Raw genomic sequence first — 21061 nt, forward strand, 5'->3', positions numbered from 1 at the left:
AAAGACAACTGAAATATTGATATTTGAAAATTATTATAATTAAAATTTTTATTTAAACACTCTGTATATTAAAACACAATTTTATTTATAGCGCGAAAGAACGCGTATCTTTATTTATCTCCCCACAAATTATTATAACACAGATTTTAAAAATAAAAGTCGATGTTTTTGGTGAACCTTTCTATCACTGTTAAAACATTTCAAGAAAATTGAAAAAACTTGGGAACGTCGCATCCCAATTTCAAAAATACATAAACTACGGTTATGAAGCCTAAAATATTTTTAAAAGTTGTACGTTAACGCCTTAAAAACAACTCCGTACAACTTTGGTGTTAGAATGTTTTTTATTTTTCTAATAATAAATGCATGCATCGGCTGTTATAAAACCTGAATTTAATGACAAGTTGAGCAGCATACAAAAAAAAATTTATGATGGTTACCACTCCTGAACACTGATATTTTTTAGTATCAAATTAAATAAAATTTTGAACTAAATTAAAAGTAACTTGCATGTATGTCTATAGTAGTTTTCAAAATGTTGTTGTTAAAAGAATTATATACACGAGTTGTTTCAAAACAATCAACATTACAAACAAATAAATTGTACATGGATTCCTCATGAATATTTCAATTTCCACGGAAGTGGATAAAGTTTGTATTGTGGCATCTTATTTTGGGATATTCGTTGGATAAATGCTTATAACCATCGAGACAAACGTATAGGTTTAAATAAAGGCTACCGTCGGGAACGATTATTATTCAGTCAATCGACGAGAGTATAGTCAAGTTACGCCGGGATTATTTTTGTACATAATCGCTGTGTAAACGTCGTGTAAATTCGAGTTAGTAAGAAATAAATTGTTGAACTTTACCGACGCTGATTTTATTCACCCTTTCAACGTAACAATATGGTTGATATACTAGTAAATTTCCACCAGCTTACATTTAAACTCGACCAAAATCTCGAACGACCTTAGTTGAACAATAAATTTTGATTGCAGTACTTGAAAACTTGTGCAATCTATTATTACTGTTTAGGTTATATTTTATCATAATTAATCATATAACTCGGAAATAACGGAAACTAGGAACAATACGTATATCTTTAAGCGATTATACTCCGCTCGTGCCTTAATTAGCTTCGGTTTAAAAATGCGGAAATCGTGGTCACTGTCAGCAAAAATATTTTATTCGTTAATTTATTACATAAACAATATGTGATATTACACAAAATGCCTTGACGTAATCGTGCAGGCGATACAATTTTAGAAAGTAAAGTGCCAGATTAATTTTTCTTAACTATGACACGGCAACTTAATTAATTTTAATTCTTGCAATAAGTAGGTAATTATGAATAACTGTTGCGGGAACCAGCCGGAATAATAATTTCAAACCGCAAAATGGCGCAACTTTCATTCGCAGGGATGAAAAAACTAAAAGCCGCGTAGGTTGTGCATAATAAAATCTTTTGAAAAAAAAAAGCTGAAACGGGGGCATGTCAGGAACAAAAATGACAAGCTTTATTATTCGCGACCTTATAAATAAATTTACGTGGCGACCTTGTAAAATTCGTATTTGCGGTGGAACGGTTCGTTTTGAAGGATCGATTATGAAAATGCCTGGATTAATTTATAAATCCTTGTGTATTTTAGGATAAAGTCATAATTAAATTAGATGGGGTGTATTGATCAGGGCTTTGTGATTGCATAAAAAATAATTAATTTACATTGTGAGGGTTCGAAGGGGTCGTTCTACTGTAGCAACGGATGATTTGGTTCAAACGGACGGTGAAAACGGATGATGTTGCATCGTTAGTTGCTCCGCCCACTTTTCTTTGTTGATAATCCAATCATAATGTGGCCATTGTTTTGTAACAGTGAATGTAACAGATAGAAGATGTGTAATTGCTGAAGAGGAAAAAAGCTACTTAAGAATGGGATCACGAAATGACAATGAACGTACTCATTACTATCTTAATTTGAAATCTGTGTATGTTTTAAAGTTTCTGTGTATGATTTTTATCTGGAAAGTGAGTTATTGAACACCGCGTTTAACTATTTTTAAACAATTTTTTTGTTAGTATTTTTTATTATAGAGCTTTTTCAAAGTGGGGTTTATTTAAAGTACGGCCACTTATATCTTAATGGTATTCTGTTAAATTTACACGTGGAAAGTGTAAAAGGTTTGCATTAACGTATATTTATTTTTAAGAAGTTGAGACACGCAAACAGCTGATTTTTTTTTGTTGAGGTCAGCCAGTTTGTAACTTGTAACTAAATACGTATGAAACAATTTTAAAAGGAGTTAATTATTAAATTATTCGTCATAAAAAATAAAATGAATCCAGAATGCCATTAACTGATGAGAAGGTATCATGGAAATATTTTTTATCCAGTGAATTATTGTCTTGGTGGTGCTATATATCCAAGTGTTGCTCTATGAACATAGTCAGTTCGTTCAATTTTGACCTTAATTGATTTCACTACACAGTACTCAACATACATGATGAGAAGATTTTATGAAAGGTTATTGCATAATGGGTTTAAGATTTACAAGAGTAATATAAGTTTTATTATAAAGGTGAGTCATTCCATGGTGGGTTATTTTTCATTTAATTGCAGCTATCAAAATACACTAGTTTTTACGGTAATGATTGCCCTAGTTTCAGATATATTTAGTCTTCAGTTAATGATAATGAGAATATAATTAGTAAAGTATTAGGATCAGAAATTTCATTTATAGTTTTACGGAAGTATATTTTAGTACGCTGCAAGCGTTACATAAAAACATGTTTTGGTTCTTATTTCACGTTATGTCATTGTCGAAAATATCACTTCAGCACTGATTACTTTTGTTTTTTTGTCAGATTTTAAGATTCGTTTCCCCTTAATCACTTTGTGTGTAATTTCATACATTGACGAGGTTTAAACTACGACCTGGTTAATTTGGATTTATTTTTATAAAATTTCTTAATGAAGTGTTTGTACCTGAAAGTATGTGATCGTCATTAGTAGCTGTGCGTTTAATATAACATTATTTTCCCATCTAGTTTGAGATGGCACGACCCAAATGTCCCTCTCTTTAGATACGCCACTGGATCGAGGTAGTTCACCTCGCAGGTTTTATTTCACACTAAACTTCCCTTTTCTATAATCTTGCGGATTAAGTCTTACTTTTACAAGTTTTTGATTAGTGAAACTTTCCTTTTCTTAGAAAAATCCACCATTTAGATAAATGTGGTGTGAAAAACGTAATAGTTTTCCACAGGAACAACTTGTTAGATTTTACTAATTATCTATGAAGGTCAAGTAAAACCGGTGCATTAGCACACAAAAACTAGTTTGCAAATAATGTTACAAACCTAGAATTCTGTGTCGTTAAAGTTTGCTATTAATTCGTGATTATACACCCAAAGAATTTTAAATCATAATTTGTATCAGTTGATTTTAATATTAAATAAACTGCAAGAATTTTTAATGCTCTTGCAAGGTTCTCGTACATTTTTGCACACTTTTCCATTGTTTTAAAGTTATTTTTAACTGATGCCTAGGCTAATAAGACAATTGTTTGGTATAGCACTGTTTTTTAAGATACAACTTCAAATTTAGACCGACAAGTTTGTTAGCCTAGTAAATGACTGGGCCGTGTTCGAAAAGCAAGAACTGGTGAATACTTTCACAGCAGGTTCTAAGGAGCTATAGTATACAACCCTTAGCGTTAACCACCGAATATTGGACTCATTTCTACTCATAACACTATAACAGCGAACAGTAGCACAGAGAAAATAAAAAAATATATACCTATTAGAATCTAAGGACACGATAGGGTTCAACTTAGTATAATGTTAAGTGAGTTGTTAAGTGGTGCTTGTTGCCACTCCAACACATTAGGGTAATATTATTGCTATTATGTTATTACACTTTGAAAGTTACTACAATCTGAGATAATGGTAATGATGAACTTCACGAACTCGAATTAGTTTTCTTAGACAAATAATACTATTGATTTTTTTTTGCTACAAGTTTACGTGGTTCGTCTTACTGGAAAAAACACTCTTTTTAATAAAACATTTTTATAAAAGTAATACAAACGCTGTCTCTTAATAAAGTTGCACAACTTGTAACCTACTTCTGTTTGATTAAGTTTTCATAACTATCATTATGATATTACTCTATACCTTGAAACATCTGAGCTTCAAAATAAAAATAACACAGGATATACATAATACCTCACCTTACAATGAAAACAAATCTGATATTCGTTTACGTCAATTTTTATTGAGCGGATTTATTTATAATCGGTTATAATCAGTTATCAATTCCAGTCTACTTTTACTTGAGATAAGTTCAATACACCAATAGACGCACGTGCTAAAATAAAATAACAAGGTCTACCCTTGTTGCGGAAACGTCATTATCTACCTTAAATGAACACATTGTGTTCGAAAATTTTACAGAAACGTCTCTTCCGCATTTGTAAGCGCAACTTTATTAAATAGAATTGCTGCACCACTTCGCGTTAGGCGGAAGTGACCTCAAAGACACCTGCATATTTTACAGACCGTTTCACTGGAAGACAAGCTAAGAACAGAAATATAGTCCGTAAAATTAAGAACAGAAATTGCTTCTTGGAATGCGAAACTACGCTGCAAGAGGATTTAGTCCTTTTTAGAAAATATGTTGTAATAGGGCCGATTTTATGGACTTTATTTCCTTAATACTTAGAAATTACAGCTGGATACGGAACATCGTAATTGATGGTTTTTCCAGGAAGTTCTTATCACACAATTGAATGAGTTGTAGATTTTCGATATCAAACAGAAAAATTTAAAGCAGTTGTTGATATCTTTTTAGGAATAATTGCAACACATCATGTTGGATATCACACAATTGATCGTAATGTGGTACATTAAATTGTAATAAGTTAGATGCTATAAACTGTGGGACCTTTAACACCAGGAAATGAGTTCGTTGCTTCGCAAAACCGCAGAAGGTATGTACTTACTCACAGAGTATGCATTTATAAATAAAAACTTCTGTTACGTAATAATAAATCGTTAGAAAGTATGTCTATTTAGGGGTTGTTGAAAAAATATTGCACTCGGTGCATTTTTGCCTAGCATCGTGCGAAATGCGTCACTTTTCGCGCTCGTGGCGCAATGCACTATTACGAACTTGGTTCTCTCTTTCGTTTTCCACTGATGCTTGTTTCTGGTGATTGATTCCTTCACGAATCAAGTTCGTTGTCCCTTTCCAGCAAGTTCAATCAAATTCAACGATCCAAACACCGTGACATCACTCGATTAGCATTCGGATAGTGAATATCACCTGCATCTCCATTCTCGGAAAAATCTAACATCAAAAAACCTACAAAATTGCTGCGGTTTCTGGTTTCGGAGGAACGCGTTGCGGTCCAGCAGTCGCCACACCTTTCACTTTCGCATTTTTCGGCGTATTAATACACCCAATAAATCGCATTTTAATTGAATTTATTGAAAATTATTTAAAATTTGCGCAATTTATATTCAGATATGAATAGCTGTTGATCGGAACCACAAGAACGAAATGTCAATCGGTTTCGCGCTCACAATGTCATTATGTTCTTGGCATTTCACATTATCTGCCATCTGGAGGCTATATATACCAGCAGGAAATTTCGAAGAGATGTCTACGCCTTCATTGTTTGCCGCGTTTGTCGTCCATAAATCATTTTTTCAACATCAATCAATTAGATGCATGAAAATCCGCCACTCGTAATTAATTCACATAACTGTGATAAATGCTGTGGTGAAAAGAGGTCTCGTTTGATGTGACCTCGGTTAAATGCCAATTTTCGTTTGTTTACGGATTAGAACCTAACCTTACCTGAAAATTGGGCAGATCCATGTAGAAAGCGATGGTTTGATGGACCCGATTTTTATAACCTCGGATCGAACCTCTACGGCTTAAAATATGTGGCTGGAGGGCAAACATTGCCAGGCACTTTATGCTGACACAATCTGACTCAAAGCTTCAGTATTTTGATGATGTAGTACGCTTGTGAAATTAATCGGAATGTTAATGTTAATCTTTGATCAATGTTATCTACAGTTATCGTATTAATAAACGACTCCAATCGTAATTGCTATCTAATAGATGTGGGAGGATTATGTGCTAGTTGTGATTGGACTACTCATGTGTAAAAAATTTTTTTCAAATAAAATTGCGCTTTGCTGAATGTTAAATTAGCTGATAAAACAACCCACGTGCATTTAGTAGTAAAGGGATTCCATTTGTTCGTTAATCATTATGAAAACGATTTATGTAATATCGGTTTTATTTGTTAAAGTTTAAAATTCTTTGTGAAATTTTACGGATGCCAAACTGTGTCACGGTTATCTCACTCGAACGTAAAATATAAACAACTGTTGTATCACTAATCGAGATCAAGATATGAAGAGTTACAGATTATAGTTCATTCATGTACAATCTATATTTAGATAGGACGGAATAACGCTACCCGTGGGAATTACATATTTAGCTAATTTGAGCACGTTATTCGGTCAGTAAGATACTGAATATTAAATTATAAACGTGTTGAAACGGTAATGCTACAACCAAAAATATAGGCAGTGCAAACTAGCGTGCCATAATTTAATTTAAGGTTAATTGTAACTGTCAGATTGCTCGATAAATTAAATTAATAAAAGCAGATCTTGAAGAAATTAGTTAATTTGATAACCTTAAATTACAGCTTTGTTTCTATGTGTAGAGTTTTGTAACGTCTTTATTTATATTATCGAATTTTCAAATTAGAACTAGATTTAAACACAGCTTTTTATATCGAATTCTTTATTGAAGTTGTATGGTAGCACCCTTTTTTCACCAATGGTGACTGATCTGATAAATATTTAAATGACGATATTATGACCTTTGTCATTTACAGCAGAATGTTTTAGAGATAAACAACATGGAAGTTAAAAGTAAAGAAAAATTATTTAATTGAAGTTAACTTTTCAAAGTAGACTCTCAAAAAAACATTGAACAAAAAGTGGTGATCTAAGTTTTGCATTCCAAGTTAGTACTTTTTAATTCTATGATCTAATCTTGTAACAAAAACGTGCAGATACTTGATTTAATTAACGGATTTATCAATAGAAACGTGTTGATTTCATCCAGCGACAAAAACAGGTACAACAAATCACATTCCAAGAAAATACTCTTAAAGCATCAACAAATATTAGACACTAATTTTTAATTTGCTTTAAATGTAAAATGGTACGTGATGTGCAAGATTAATAAAACCACAATAAACGCACTGAAAAGGGGGAGAAACGTTGTAAAATGAAGTAAATAAGGTCTTTTCAGTTAAGTGTTTCAAGAGAGGCTGTAAAGAACGAATAAATTATTAGGCCTATTTGGCACTAGCACGAGATTAAATTTAAATCTACATTTACGACGGGTATAATTTGTAAATGGAAATACTTAATAGATAAAAAAAGTATTTTAGAAACTTTGTTGTTTAAAAATCGTTTTTAAACAATATCCTTACGTCTTTGAAAATATTCCTCACACTAAGTTTCTAGGGTAAATTCTAACAAAAACTAGAAACACTATTGCCAGGAACTGTATCATCACTCCTAAATCAACATTTTCAAATGAAAATCGAGAATATTGCAACCGCACCCCCCGAACTATTCTTGCAAATACCACATTTATTAATAAACAACCAAATACATGTTTAAATGTGTAACGTTGTTATAGATGTAAATTGTTGGTAATAATTTAATTTAAAAGCGTTCCAAATGTAATTATTGAAAAAAATAATTCCATGCTGCTGATGTGCAAAATCATTGATCCTAAATTATTGGCAACATTACGTACAAATTAAAAGCTACTTTTTAACAAGGAAATAATGTTAGTAATTTCTGAATCACAAAATATATAACTAGGGTAAATTTTTGAAGGCTAAAATTTTTTTATTTGTGTTTATTTTCGTAAGCTACACACCTATAATTCAGAACAACTAAAAACTAAGATTTGAAATTTCCGGTTATTTCGGGAGGGAAACATGAATCTATAACAAGTAGTGCGGGCCGAAGGCGAGCGTTGCAAATCATACGTGCCACACATGAAATCTAAACAAATTATTTCGAAATATGGTATTCTTGCCTTGTTTGTCATTCAATGCTCGCCTCCGGCTCGCACTAGGTACCAAGGTTCATTACCTGGGATAGGTGAAAACGAACCTGCACTTGTGGAAAACATTTTTCTAGTTCATGAAAATCAACATATCCAATTATATGTTATTATTATGACCATTAATTACGCTGCAATGCAGTCACATGTCAAGTTACTTTATAACATCAAGGAGTACCACTACAATCGTAGTTAGCATAAATTTCTTTATAAATACTTAAACAGTTAGCTTCAACTTCACTTAGAAAAAATACCTTTCTAGTTTCTCATTAACAATCATAAGTGTTAATAAACAAGTAAAAGTACTTACAATTAGAATATTTAAAAACCCAAATATTGCGAAACGGTGAGTGTAGGATAGTTATTCTAGTTAATTAATTGGTATTACTGTTTGTATAAACATATGGAATAAATAATCAATAATTATTATTTCACTTAACTGACGTCTATTACACCGTAAACGCTTATTACAAAGTGGTCAATAAAATACTCTAATTGCAACATACAGTGCCTAAATTGACAGAGAATCAGGCTTTAATAAGCAGAGTACACAGTACAATTGCGGCAAATAACGCTTCATTGCTATCAGCAGTTGAACCGAGACTAAATTTGCCTAGTTTAACTTGAACTTTTACACGCTTAAATTGTACTTGAAGACATTTACAGCGGCTGGCCTATGACTTAGCGTACGACGGAAAATAGTACTGATTCACTTTCGCTCTTTTTTTAAATATTAAACAGTTGGATTTCTTTATCCATGAACCGTTTCATAAAGGCGTAATTTTTAAACGAAATTTTAAATCATCTTCCGCTGCCTCCACTGCATTCCGAACCCTTTTATCGTATCAATAGCAATTTGTCAAACCATTTTTAAAATTTTAAAGTGGCAATTAGGGCTACGAATGTGGTTAAAATCAGTCCGGTAGGAATGAATAATTTTGTAGAATAATTTAGCTCTTAATTCAACTTAGGCTTTGTTGCTTCACTGAACTGAATTAAAATCGTAACGATCTGCTAAAATCCAGGATAACAGGTGATTTTTACTTCCGAGAGATAGCTAAGGAAATGAAGAAGTGTGATCATTTGACGAATGTTTAAATTTCAAATGAAAAATCGCTAACTTTTCATCAATTCTAAAAACTGATGACGTCATTTCTCCCTTATTTAGTTTAACAAACCAATTATTTTAAGTAGATTTGTATAAGTTCTGATAAAAATAACAAATTGAAGATTACAAAATATTATTAGTATTTTTTGTGTGAAGAATTTTAAAAGTTCTTACACACTATCAATATAAATGTTACACAAATAAACAATTTTTTTCACAATGTATCCAGCCGAGTTATCGTTATGATCAGTATTTGTTGCACAGATCAAACATAGAATATCAGTCAGCACAAAATATTTCATGAACTTATCCCAGAAATTTGCTATATTCGTTAAATTTTAAAGGATACAAGTTCTATGTTTGCCTCAAATGGGATCCAAATGCACGAATGTATGTAAACTTTTAAATTTTACTTTGTTAAAAAATTGAAGGTACGTAATATCTGCGAGTATGACCAAAATTGTAACATAGGTGTTTCTGTACATACACTGTTAGAACTGTTGTAATGTACAACCTACCATTATTTTAAAAGAACGCACCGCATCAAAAATAATATAACAACATTTACGTGAACAAATATACAATTTGCATTTGGCAATTGACAAAAAAAACAGAAATAAAATTTGCATTTGGCAATTGATAAAAAACGCTGCAATAAATTAGAACCATTTGAATAAAACCGGAGTTAATAAATTAGCTTTGGAATATTTTAGTTTCTACGTGGTAAATTCCTGGATGTTCTGCGTTTGACCTAGCAGACTTCGCACTTTGTTTTAACTATTAGCGATAACAGGTAGGTACGCAAACAGGCTTGATTAGACATTTTTTTAATTATTACAGTAATTATTTTCGTAATGACTTGTCAGCTAGTCTGTTGATGATAATAATTTAAAATGATATTTACCAGAGGTGACTTACTTGACCATGAACTTTTTTTGGTACAGACATACCAACGACTAATTTTTGTCCAGCCTAGAATTAACTCTCATATTCCGCATTGCTGATGATACAGAAAACTGGTATTAAGTATGCATGTAATCAAAAAAAAAAAATCAAGAAAGCGCTCATATACCAGCTGTTACATAACTGATTCAAACATCTGAGTAACGTGAACCGCATCTCTAATGACTTGTTTGGTATTTCATTAAATAGTGACACTGTTAGCTCCGGGTTTCGACACGCTCTTTTTAATACCTCTACACTTCGAAAAAAAAGCAAAAGGCCGATCTAATGAGAAAAATGAAGTTGGTGTCCTTACCTTCGAAACCGAGTTGATTTGTAGGAAAGTAGCTATTCCTGCTCTGACCCGGTTTTTGACCCCCCTCACCGTCCCTTTCGCGCTGCGTATGGTCGCGGCACTGTCCCCCAAAATGTCCTTATACCCAGCAAAAGTCTCGTCTTCCACCACGTTTTTAGGGGGCGCTTCATTGTCCTCACTTAAATGTTCATTCAAATGAAACTTGTAAAACATATCGGTGTCGAACGACAAACTATTGGCACTCTTCTCCTCCTCCTCCTCCTTACGCTCCTCGTACGACTTGACGATGACGCTGTTCTTGCGCTGCCTGATGTCCTGGAGCAGCGTCTGCGGCAGATTGGACGCCTTGATTTCCTTGTTCACCGGCGACATCTTGCCGCTTGTGAGGGAGTCGCAGCTGATGTTGCTCTCGTTGTCGTCGCTGTCGGTGAGGCTGGAGGCGCGCTTGTGCTGGATCAGCGTCACCGAGGTGTTCTTCTTCTTGGGCAGCGGGGGCGGCGTGCCGTCCAGGTCGCTGCAGGTGCCCGAGTCCAGGGTGTCGCTGGGCGAGATCTGGCCGCTAGACATGACCCCACAGTTGTAGAAGAAGTACGCGGCGGAGCGGTCGGGGGAGGCGTCGACCATTCCGTTGTTGGGGATCATCTCCGAGTTGACGCTGATGCGGATGCAGGGCGCCACGTCGCATATCACGTTCTCGTCAGGGTTGATGCGGATTTTGACGACGTGACTTGGAGAATGGTCGGTGCCGACTTGCTCGGGGAACGTTGAGAACACGTCACTGGGTTGTACCGTTGCCGAGGAGGCTGGAGGGGACCGACGGGTCTTCGGCGGCAGCGGCGGAGGTGCTATGCCGACTTGGTCCATTGTGGCAGGAGACTTTGCTGGAAATTTATAAATGTTGCTATTAGACATTGAACGGGTAGCCTTTCTAATCAGGGGGCGACCGTCGAGGATACGAATGAGCGCGATAGCGATCGACTGCTGCCGGTACGATTACTTTGTCTGAGAATTTATTAGAAAAAATAATAATAATAAATTAATATTTTTAATTTATTAATTAGGCTTCGTTATACATGTTTGATAGTTCTGGTTTTGTGCTTTTTTTTCGTGAAAATAATAAGTTCTGAGTTTTTTTTCTAATTTTATTGTTTGTTTGACGAATTTATTTTTCGTTGTTATTTTAAATTGTATAATCTCGAAGTTAATTGTTATGATCTTAATTCTGTTATCCTGAATCCTGTTCTAGCGAAATCTATTAATGACGTCATCTCAGAATGTTTTACTTATGTTTTATAAAATAACATGTATTTGTGGTTTATGAATCCACCTTTATTGTTTATCTTACGATTCTTACAAACTATACGGAACTTTGAAAGTTAAGAATTTGTATGATAAATATAAACTAAAATCCAAACAGGCAATACACAAAGCAAAAATAACTTCAAACGTTAGTGTTATAAAAACAATCTTAGTAATCCCAAAGCAATGTCGTATTTAATAAATACCAGCAAACCGCATTCTGTTCAAGATATTTCGAGCATTTCGTTTAATGTGCTTAATAATTTTTTTACAAATCTTTTTATCTAAAGGTATCATAAATTTATTACCAGAGTCAAATTTAGGTCTAATTGTGATTTTAAAATTTATAACTGTGTGTGAAAGTCATGTTCACATTCTTTCTATTATTCAGTCCTTGTGTAAGTTTCGCTGTTGCAAGTAGTTTCTTTATCTTGACACAAGTTAGGATAAAGCTTTATGTTTGCAACGAGTAGAATTAGTCACCGTTGTGCACCACATCAAGGTCACAAAATTAGTAACATTAGAAAAGGATGGAACTGTTAAAAAAACTGACGACAGAGCATTGTTAAATCGCTTTTTTAAATTGTTCCCACAAAAATTTTTTAAGTTTACGACAGGAAGTCTAAGAATATTTTAAATTTAGACAAAAACTTACTTAAGTAATTGTTACTTATTCAAGTTCAAAAATGTACAAACTGTAATCGCCTCTGCAGTATTTTTTAGTGTAAGTGTATTATTCCTTACTAAGATGTTAGTCCCGTAATGCATCTTTTATTTACAATACCTTTAGTTTGTTTGGTATAAAATGACAGAAGGTTCAATGATCAAACGTTCGTTAAAGTATTATTGTCAAATTAATGACCACTTTGGAATCAACATAATTACACAGTTTAATTAGTAGCCTACGATAGATTAGACACTGATTTGACACAAAATAACCGTTGCATCATAAAAGCCTTGAGGTTGACCTGCATTTCTTTTAAATATCTGTTAAATAAAATGAGGAAACTTATGTTGATGCTTATTTTGTTTTGAATCATTTTTCAGAATTTATTTCACCATTCTTGACCTGGTAACATTCATGTCCACTTCTTTCGTACTTTGCTTTAAAATTTGAGATGTCAGATTTTTACTCAGATTGCGTATAGCGCGGTTCAATAATTTGACTGTATAGATTTTAAGGATACATTTATGAAGATCAGGTAGTAAACATTCTGAATAATGGAATTCGGTGTACCAAAATTCGATATTAAAATGGCAAAAACAGATTTTCGTATTTCAAAAGGTGAGTTGTGGGATTCCACATGGCCCGATCTGAGATTTGAAGAGCACCAGAGTGTTGAATTTTAGTCTATTTCAGTTATAAAACTCTTGTTAGTAGATAAATAAAAATAATAATAATTATTAGTTCTTATTTATTATTCATAGATGAACCAGTAATTCGGCAAACAAGATTCGGGATAAAAAAATTTAATATCTATAATCAGATCTGATGTAACATAATTTATAGACAAAGGAACACCATTGAATAGGAAACATCATCACGCTTGTCACTAGAGATCATCATGGTGTGAAAAATAGTTCTACATAATACTGGTATCAAAAGTTTTTTGAAGATTAAAAGATTCAAAGATTAAAAGCATTATTAAAAAATTCAATAAGGTATATGCAGTAGGTGCAGTGGTCACGGACGGAATAGTATATGTATTTTCTTCATTTTTAAACAGTTTGAAAATAATTTTGTCTTTCATTAATTCACTTCCAATTAATTTGATTTAATATAAAGAAATCGACAAGAAAAAATTAATTAGGAATCGAACGTAAATGTAACCGCTACAGAATCTGCAAAAAAATTAATGGCAGTGAAATTTCCTTCTTGTTTATTCGTTTTTAACAACTTTATTACCTGCCATTGATTAGCTTATTATCGGTATTTAATACTTTCAGGAAGATTAACCACTGCTTATTACATTATCTAAAATTCATATATAGTTGAAAATAGGCGGGTAAGCAGCATTCTAAACCGTTTGTCAATTAATGCAACTTTAATGAACAGATTTTGTTGATACAATAGCGGTCCTATGTCTAGCCAGCACCTGCTTATAATTTATGCTATTAGTAATCCTGTCAGCATTGTATAGATTAGTTCTGTTATAATTCTACGCAAATGTACATTTATTGAGGAAACCGGGGACGTGTCATATTTCACCAGAGGTTAAATTTAACTAACTATTGTCTGTTGAAATATGCAGCTCAACCAAAATTCATCTAGACTTAAATTACTAAAAATAACACACATTTGTACCAATAATATTAATTCAAACCTAGGTATAAATTTAATCCTCGAATGAGGATGTACGATCATACCGGCTATTAAAAGTATTTTATGCAAATATCATTAGATGTAATTTTAAATTGCAGCTTAAAATTTGTTTTATAAAAACTAGATGTAATTGCTAATTAGTGAAAATTCGCAGATAATTTATGAAATGATTCAGATTTTTGCTATTAAGTGTCAAGAAAAAGTTACATTTATGTAAATTGACTACTTAAAAGCGACTAGAGAAACTTTATCTAGATGTATCCTGTCACTATACTTTTTGCACGTTCTATATTTTGATCAAATTTGCGATTATCATCTATTTTTAGTGAAATCGCGAAAACTAATTAATTAGAAAATTTTAATACTTATATCTAAAATCTGAAGCCGATATGCAAATTTGTTTGAAATACATAAAAACGATTAGCGCTTGTTGATTTCTCTAATTTATGCGATTTAGTGTGTAGTTTCAAATTAGTATAACGGCACGAGAAGATTAAATTTTCCGTATTTTTTTTTTTTTAATTTTACGAATTCTGCTGTAACTAATAATTACTAAAATTACATCTGAAAACTGTTAGATTCGTAGTGAGTTCCAGATTTTCGCTCGAGGTTATAAACTTAAACCCGCAGTTTCTTGACAAATATGACATTTTTTTATCTTAATTTTTTTATATTTGTTGAATTAAAAAATAATAAAATTACTTTTACTTTATTATATAGAACAGACACATATGTAACCTGAAATGTGTTTCTGATGTAACGATGAAAGTGAGTGTAATAAAAGATAACATAACACATACAAACTTATCTTTAGTTAAAATAGATTTGGAATCATCAAGTAGATGTAATAAAATTAACATATGATATCACAGCTTTATAAAGAACGATACGTTAAAACCACTTCTTGGTTTCTAATTTTTATCGTAATTTCCATTAAAATATGTTTGAAAGCGTCTTTTATTTAACTTATTAATTCTGCTGGTCTTGAAGAATTTAATTTTCATATTAAGGAATTCTTAAATATTTATTTTGCTTTAATCACTTGAAAATTTCCCAAGGTTTTATTAAGATTTTTTTTCGCTAATTCGTTCAAACGTCGTTACGAGCGTGTGAATCTAACCTTTCTATGTTTCGCGGAAACGCCTTATTGACAATTTCATTTTAAATTAAAAGCATCAAACCGGAAATAATTAAATTTCATAAACCGTATTATACAACTTTTTATGAATTCCGGACCGTAAAGACAAATCTAAATTGCAATCAACGTTATTCAACATAGTGATGGTGATATACATTACGTAAAATTTACGTTAGCGTCGGAGTATTTTGACATTTTAAAACATGCACTGAAGGTTACCTGGTTATAAATGTCCTGTCTCTGACCAGCACCTAGTAGAAAAAAGGTACTTCCGCCTACAGTAGTATAGTTTAAAGTTTATACACTGCAAGAAAGTCACAATATTTGAAACTGTCTCCACTGATTTATGCTCGAGTGAAACTCGCGAACATTTTAATTGAATTTCTAGCCTAGGAGGATCACTAACATTTCAAGGTACCACGAGGTGCAGCCGGATGCTGATATAGTTAAGTCAACAATCCACTAAAATTATTGTTTTCTACACAAAACAACAAAATCGCTTACAAGTCTTCGTGTGAGGTCGCACTCGTTTCAATTAGTACCATCCATGGAAACGATACGGTTGGACCGATCGGGTACCGCTTTGGAACATCTGCAAGACGCGTTTTCCTTAATCGCAACCACCCAAAACTAATCACTTGTAGATATTAAGTTTCGCACCAACACCAACACACGGTACCGATGATGGTACGTCAATTAACGGCATCGAGTGGTACCGACTAACTGTACGACGGACTCGGCGGTCAGTCCAAGACTACGGGCTGTGCTACTTGTGCGATCGCTGCAGTCTCCTCCGAGAAGGTGGCTTTCTCGATGACATTGGGATCTCGCGGGTACTCTCTCCGGTCTTCTACGTGTGTAATTTTTGCAACCCCGGAGGTACCACCCGAAAATCGCGATTGGAAAGCGATGCCGATGATGATTTATTTCGTGGCGAAGCACGTATGAGTACAAGAGAAAGTCGTGTTAATTCACAGATGCGACGCTAATGAATGAAGTTGAAGGATGAGACGAATTACCGGAGCACTTTGTAAGAGATGAAGTGCATGAGTAATTTAATGCATGATAAAATCCGGGGCGAAATGTTGTGATCTCTTGATTATATGATTTCTCAAATAACATCATAATACGAAAGGTGTAACCGTTGCAGACACGATTTCCTATTGAGTTCTTGAATTATCATAATAGTACCTTTTTGAGTGGTTGCGCAAGTATGAAGTAAGTGTAGGGAAAATTAGTCTACGCAATAAAACAACATGATATAAGCAACATGCGTTTTTTGTCTTTTTTAAGGGGATTGTTTTAAAAGATTATGTTGAGGTTATTTTGATGAATTTCTGATTTGATGTTTTTTTGATATTTCAATGCTTATAGGATAGGAAAGGAGAAGTTTTTGATTCGCATTTGTTTGCTTGTAGTTGGTTGGTGGTTTTATTTATGAGACAAATAATTTACCAGGCTGATTTATTAACATTAACTAAGTAAAATTTTTCTGTGGTCATTGTACCATATTACTTCAAACTGAGTAAGCAAATCTCACTTGGAACGAACAGGATAACATTTCATTTAATATCACGTAGATATAGTTTCTTATTCATTCATCTTGGCTAATAAGACCACAAGTATAACAAAAAAAATTGGATCCATAAGATTGAGTATTACACGTTAATTTATAGGATTTGCAAAAATGTATGTTCTATGTATTACCCCATCCAGCAAACCAGACAAATATAAAAAATAAATTCGCCTAGTTTATCAAATGGGATTAGAACTTCATCACAGAGAAAGATAAATAATTTCTTTAGAGAGTTATAAAAAAAAAATAATTTAATACAGGTTGCCGCCAGTGCTTTAATATGTTTACAGTTATAAAAATATGTTAAACCTATCTGAAAAGCAAAGGTTTTGTGTTTTGTCAAATGTAGATAATATGCTGTAATAAAACTGCTTAATTTTTTGAGCTTAGTATGGGGTTTGCGAAAAAGTCAAATTTGTGAAATCAAACTAAAAAGTAAATATGTAATTATTTATTTCTTCCGCATCTATTTTATTACCTAAACCTTACTTATGATGTGGTAAGATCTTAATTCAACTTTTATTGAAGTGTGGGTTTCTGTCATTCCGTTTATTGCATTTTGTAACATATGTGATAATTTCAATTCATGTAAAATGAGCAGAAATGATGGGTATGGAATGTTTTTGATGCAAAAATTATGGAAATACCTTCGACAATGATTGAAATATAATTTGTTCTTCTGAAGTGTCATTAGGATCTTTAAAGATTAACACTGATTATGCGCTACATCTAATGACTTGATCACGTCCCTTCCTCCTTGCGGTATGAGTGAATAGAAAGGAATGAAGTACGACGTTTATTGAATTTTATTTGTTTCTGCCTACTCTAAATCTTCTACAAATGACAATTTTTGAAAGGGCTCTTTAAATTTAAGCAATCGTCGTCAATTTTGCGATGATTTAAAAAAAAATTAACCACAACTTTATTTTTAAAATTTACACATTTCTAGTTTGGTTTAAATTCCTGATGATGGTTGTCTAACCTTGTGGATCTAATAATTCTTCGACTTTTATTTTGTTTTTCTTTACATTTTTAAATCTAATCTAATAATCCATGTAAAATATGGATTAAAAACCCCCGATTCAAAAAGAGGAATGCTATAAAAAGGAATATTGTAACTTTGACCTCTTTGTCTTTTTGTGTGTGTCGGTGACACTGTAGCTCCCGAAGGAATGTACCGATATCAATGCGTCTTTTTTTTTTGTTTGAAAGCTTGTTTAATCAGAATGGTTCTTAGCTATGTTTGATGACAATTGCTTCAGTCATTTCAAGATCATCAATTTCTGACACAGTTGGTGTAGAAATCGGCTCGCTTCACGCGAAGGCCGGTACAGCGCATCGACCGTCGCAACGAATCTTCACCAATTCCAAGGGTTCATTTCTTTTTCTGTCGGAGGTTTTAAATGGCTTCACTTATTTACAACGTTTCTCGAAATAAATACACCTTGCTGAACTTTTAGTGACATTTTTTCGTTAGAAGAAATCTGAGAGGTCTGTTGACCAAAAGATTTGTCACGTTCTGCTGCAGACATGCAAGATGGAATTGTGTGGGGATGTAGCAAAATGCAATGGTACAACAACTGCTTTTCTTCGCGAGCGAATGTATACTATAGAACTGCTTGTTTAAAGGATCTACATATTCGTTAATGTTACATTTAGTAACCACAAATCTAGAGAATAATTTTTAAATCCTTATTTTTTGTTTAAAAAGTTATAAAATTTGATTTTGTGATTTTCGTTTTGTGATAACCCCTGTAAAGTAAAAACCATTGGCGTCACTAACACTCCCGCAGCCCGTGCACCGTGAGGGCCCAAATGTCAAACATATTGTCCACAAGTGTGGGCAATATGAAATATATTTCAAATATACAACCAACGGGAAAAATGTAGATGTTCTGAATTTCTCAGTACATGCCTAACTTCGACTGTTTATGTTTATATTTCGAAGGACTTCGACTATTAGCACGTTCATATTACAAACATCAGCGGTTAAAAGAAAACTAAATTTGAGTGATTTTGTCTCCTCAGCACATAGGACAGGACTTATTAATTAATTAATCACACTCAGTTTTCACCCCAAAGACACTCATAGTACTAAGTTTGAGGAATTCGGCATTGTATGATGACGGACAAATTTTGATTAATAATTTACTATGCTTGCTATAACCTTAACATGTTTGCAAAATTTCATAGCGTTCGATTTAAACTGTAAAATAAAATTTGGAATTTTTTGTCAAAGATCGGATTCTTAAATCACACATGCAGGAGTTTGTAACTGTGTAAAATTTAGAGAACATTTATTTGGAAATATTATAAAATGAAAATGACGTCATCATTTTTAAAGGAAACATAAACGCCAAAATTTTGATTAAGGATTTACCATGCCCATGATAACGTTAAAACGTGTGCAAGATTTCAGAGCATTCGGTTTTGTAGTTTTAAAGTTAAATTGCAACATTTTGATTTTTTTCCAAAAATCTGGATGTCGAGTGTAAAAACTCAACACGGATTCGTAAACAACATTGACAGGAGTATTTCGTGTTATAAAATTTAAATAATATTTACTAATATTGTAACAAAGCGAATTTTCGCGGGCCGGAAACCGTGCCGCGTACCGCGAGAGTCGGGGGTAAATTCGCGATCGCCGCGCCGCCGCGGCGGAAGAAGGAGATTCTTACCTGAAACTCCAAAGAGTGCGGAAGTCTGTGGCTGCTGTTTTGTGTGGAGAAGTTTCGTTTGAGAAGTCTGCAGTTGACCCTCCGACCCACCGTAAGTACTTTTTGGGTCGTCTGCCCGTGTTAGTACCGGTTTTCGAATCGCCGCCCCCGAGCGAGAAACAGTGTCACCGTCACCGCGTTTTTTTTGTCACCGTCACAAGTCGTAACGGTCGTGCACGCGTCGTTACCGTCACCGCGCTCTCCTCCCGGGTCGCCGTGCCGTCTTCGCGCGATTTCCAGGTTCAAGGTCGCCGCCCCCAGAGCCAGGAGGAGCCCGGCCTGAGGGAAGTCGCCGCCCAGGAGGAACGACCGTGCCGGGCATTTAATTCTTTTTGTTTGTTTAAACTTGTAGTTAATTAAGACTTAGCCGTGAGATAATTATTTTAGACCGTATATCTGGTGGCAGGGAATAAATCCTATTTTTGTTATAAAATATCCTTGCCGTTTTATTTCTTATTCTCTTGTTTTCGGGGAGGCTCACCACCTGAATTCCGTGTCTCCGGCTTTAGAGCACCCCGGCGCTCCCTCCCCCGGAGAGGGAGCTGGCCGACCGCCGCTCCTGACTGAAGGCGCCACCCCCGGCGGCGTGAAGGTAGCCGCATAAGCTCGGTCGACCAGACGTGTTTCTGACATCAGCGATACTAGTCGACCCAAAGCTTGGCACCCAAGTACGCCGCCACCCCATACGTTATCGGCGAGATTCCGGACCGTCACCGGACCGTCCGTCCCCTCCGGAATTTCGTCGCAATATAAATTTTGGACATGCCGTCATCCTACCTTGGTGGGGATAGTTAGCCAAATTTTGGTTAGCGTTTTACCATCTATAGTTCTAATATTTCTAAAAAAATTGACAACAATCAGTCCATTAGTTACGCAGAATGAGTCTAATAAAAATCCGGACAAACAGAGACAGACAGACGGACAGACGGAAACGGGAGACATATTTTTTCGTACTCTAGGGGTCGTGAAACGTGAATGGACTCGATTACAATACTTCCTTAGCTTACGCTCGTTAAATTGGAAAATGTTCGATTGCATGCAGACGTCCTCCAAATTTTATAAGTTTTTACTCAATTTTGTAAACATAATTGTACATTTTGTCTGGATTGATGCTTCACTATACAATTATATTGGAACTTGTAGGGCATTGTAGGTAATAACTAGCGTAATAGTGCATGTTAAACTGAAATAAAAGACGACTATGGGTTTTATCCACGGAGAAATTTCAAGAGAGGAAATCTTTGCAATTTCTTACCACGTTATGTATGAAACGAAAAATCAATTACAAATTTTCAATACTTTGAATTACTGGGTTTACCATAACATACTAGAATGAAAACTATTCCAACAAGTGTTTTGTCTTTTGAAATACTTATTTAAACAATCGATTATTTGCAAGTTGGAGACAACTACTAAGTAACTGGCTTATTTACAGAGTATTGCCTTAAAAAGGAAGTAAAATACA

The 21061-nt window shown here is 33.9% G+C and overlaps 1 protein-coding gene across 2 annotated transcripts in view; it reads right to left on the minus strand.

Annotated features, from left to right (window-relative positions):
* The window catches only part of LOC135130026 (glutaredoxin domain-containing cysteine-rich protein CG12206-like), a 69136-nt gene extending 53061 nt beyond the window's left edge, over nt 1-16075 (minus strand). Inside the window, exons 1-2 of one of the 2 annotated variants that reach the window (XM_064057338.1) lie at nt 15808-16075; nt 10544-11424 (exon numbers count right to left, since the gene is read on the minus strand). In XM_064057338.1, the coding sequence (XP_063913408.1) occupies nt 10544-11407 (864 nt within the window). In that variant the 5' untranslated portion in view covers nt 11408-11424; nt 15808-16075. Of the gene's footprint in view, nt 1-10543; nt 11425-15522 lie in introns of both variants that reach the window. The other variant, XM_064057329.1, reaches the window with a different exon arrangement.
* Nucleotides 16076-21061: the final 4986 nt, after the last annotated feature.

The sequence above is a fragment of the Zophobas morio genome, unplaced genomic scaffold (assembly GCF_036711695.1).
Source record: "Zophobas morio isolate AGI-343-1 ecotype UQ-CSIRO unplaced genomic scaffold, CSIRO_AGI_Zmor_V1 ptg000002l, whole genome shotgun sequence".
In the NCBI taxonomy this organism is placed as follows: domain Eukaryota; kingdom Metazoa; phylum Arthropoda; class Insecta; order Coleoptera; family Tenebrionidae; genus Zophobas; species Zophobas morio.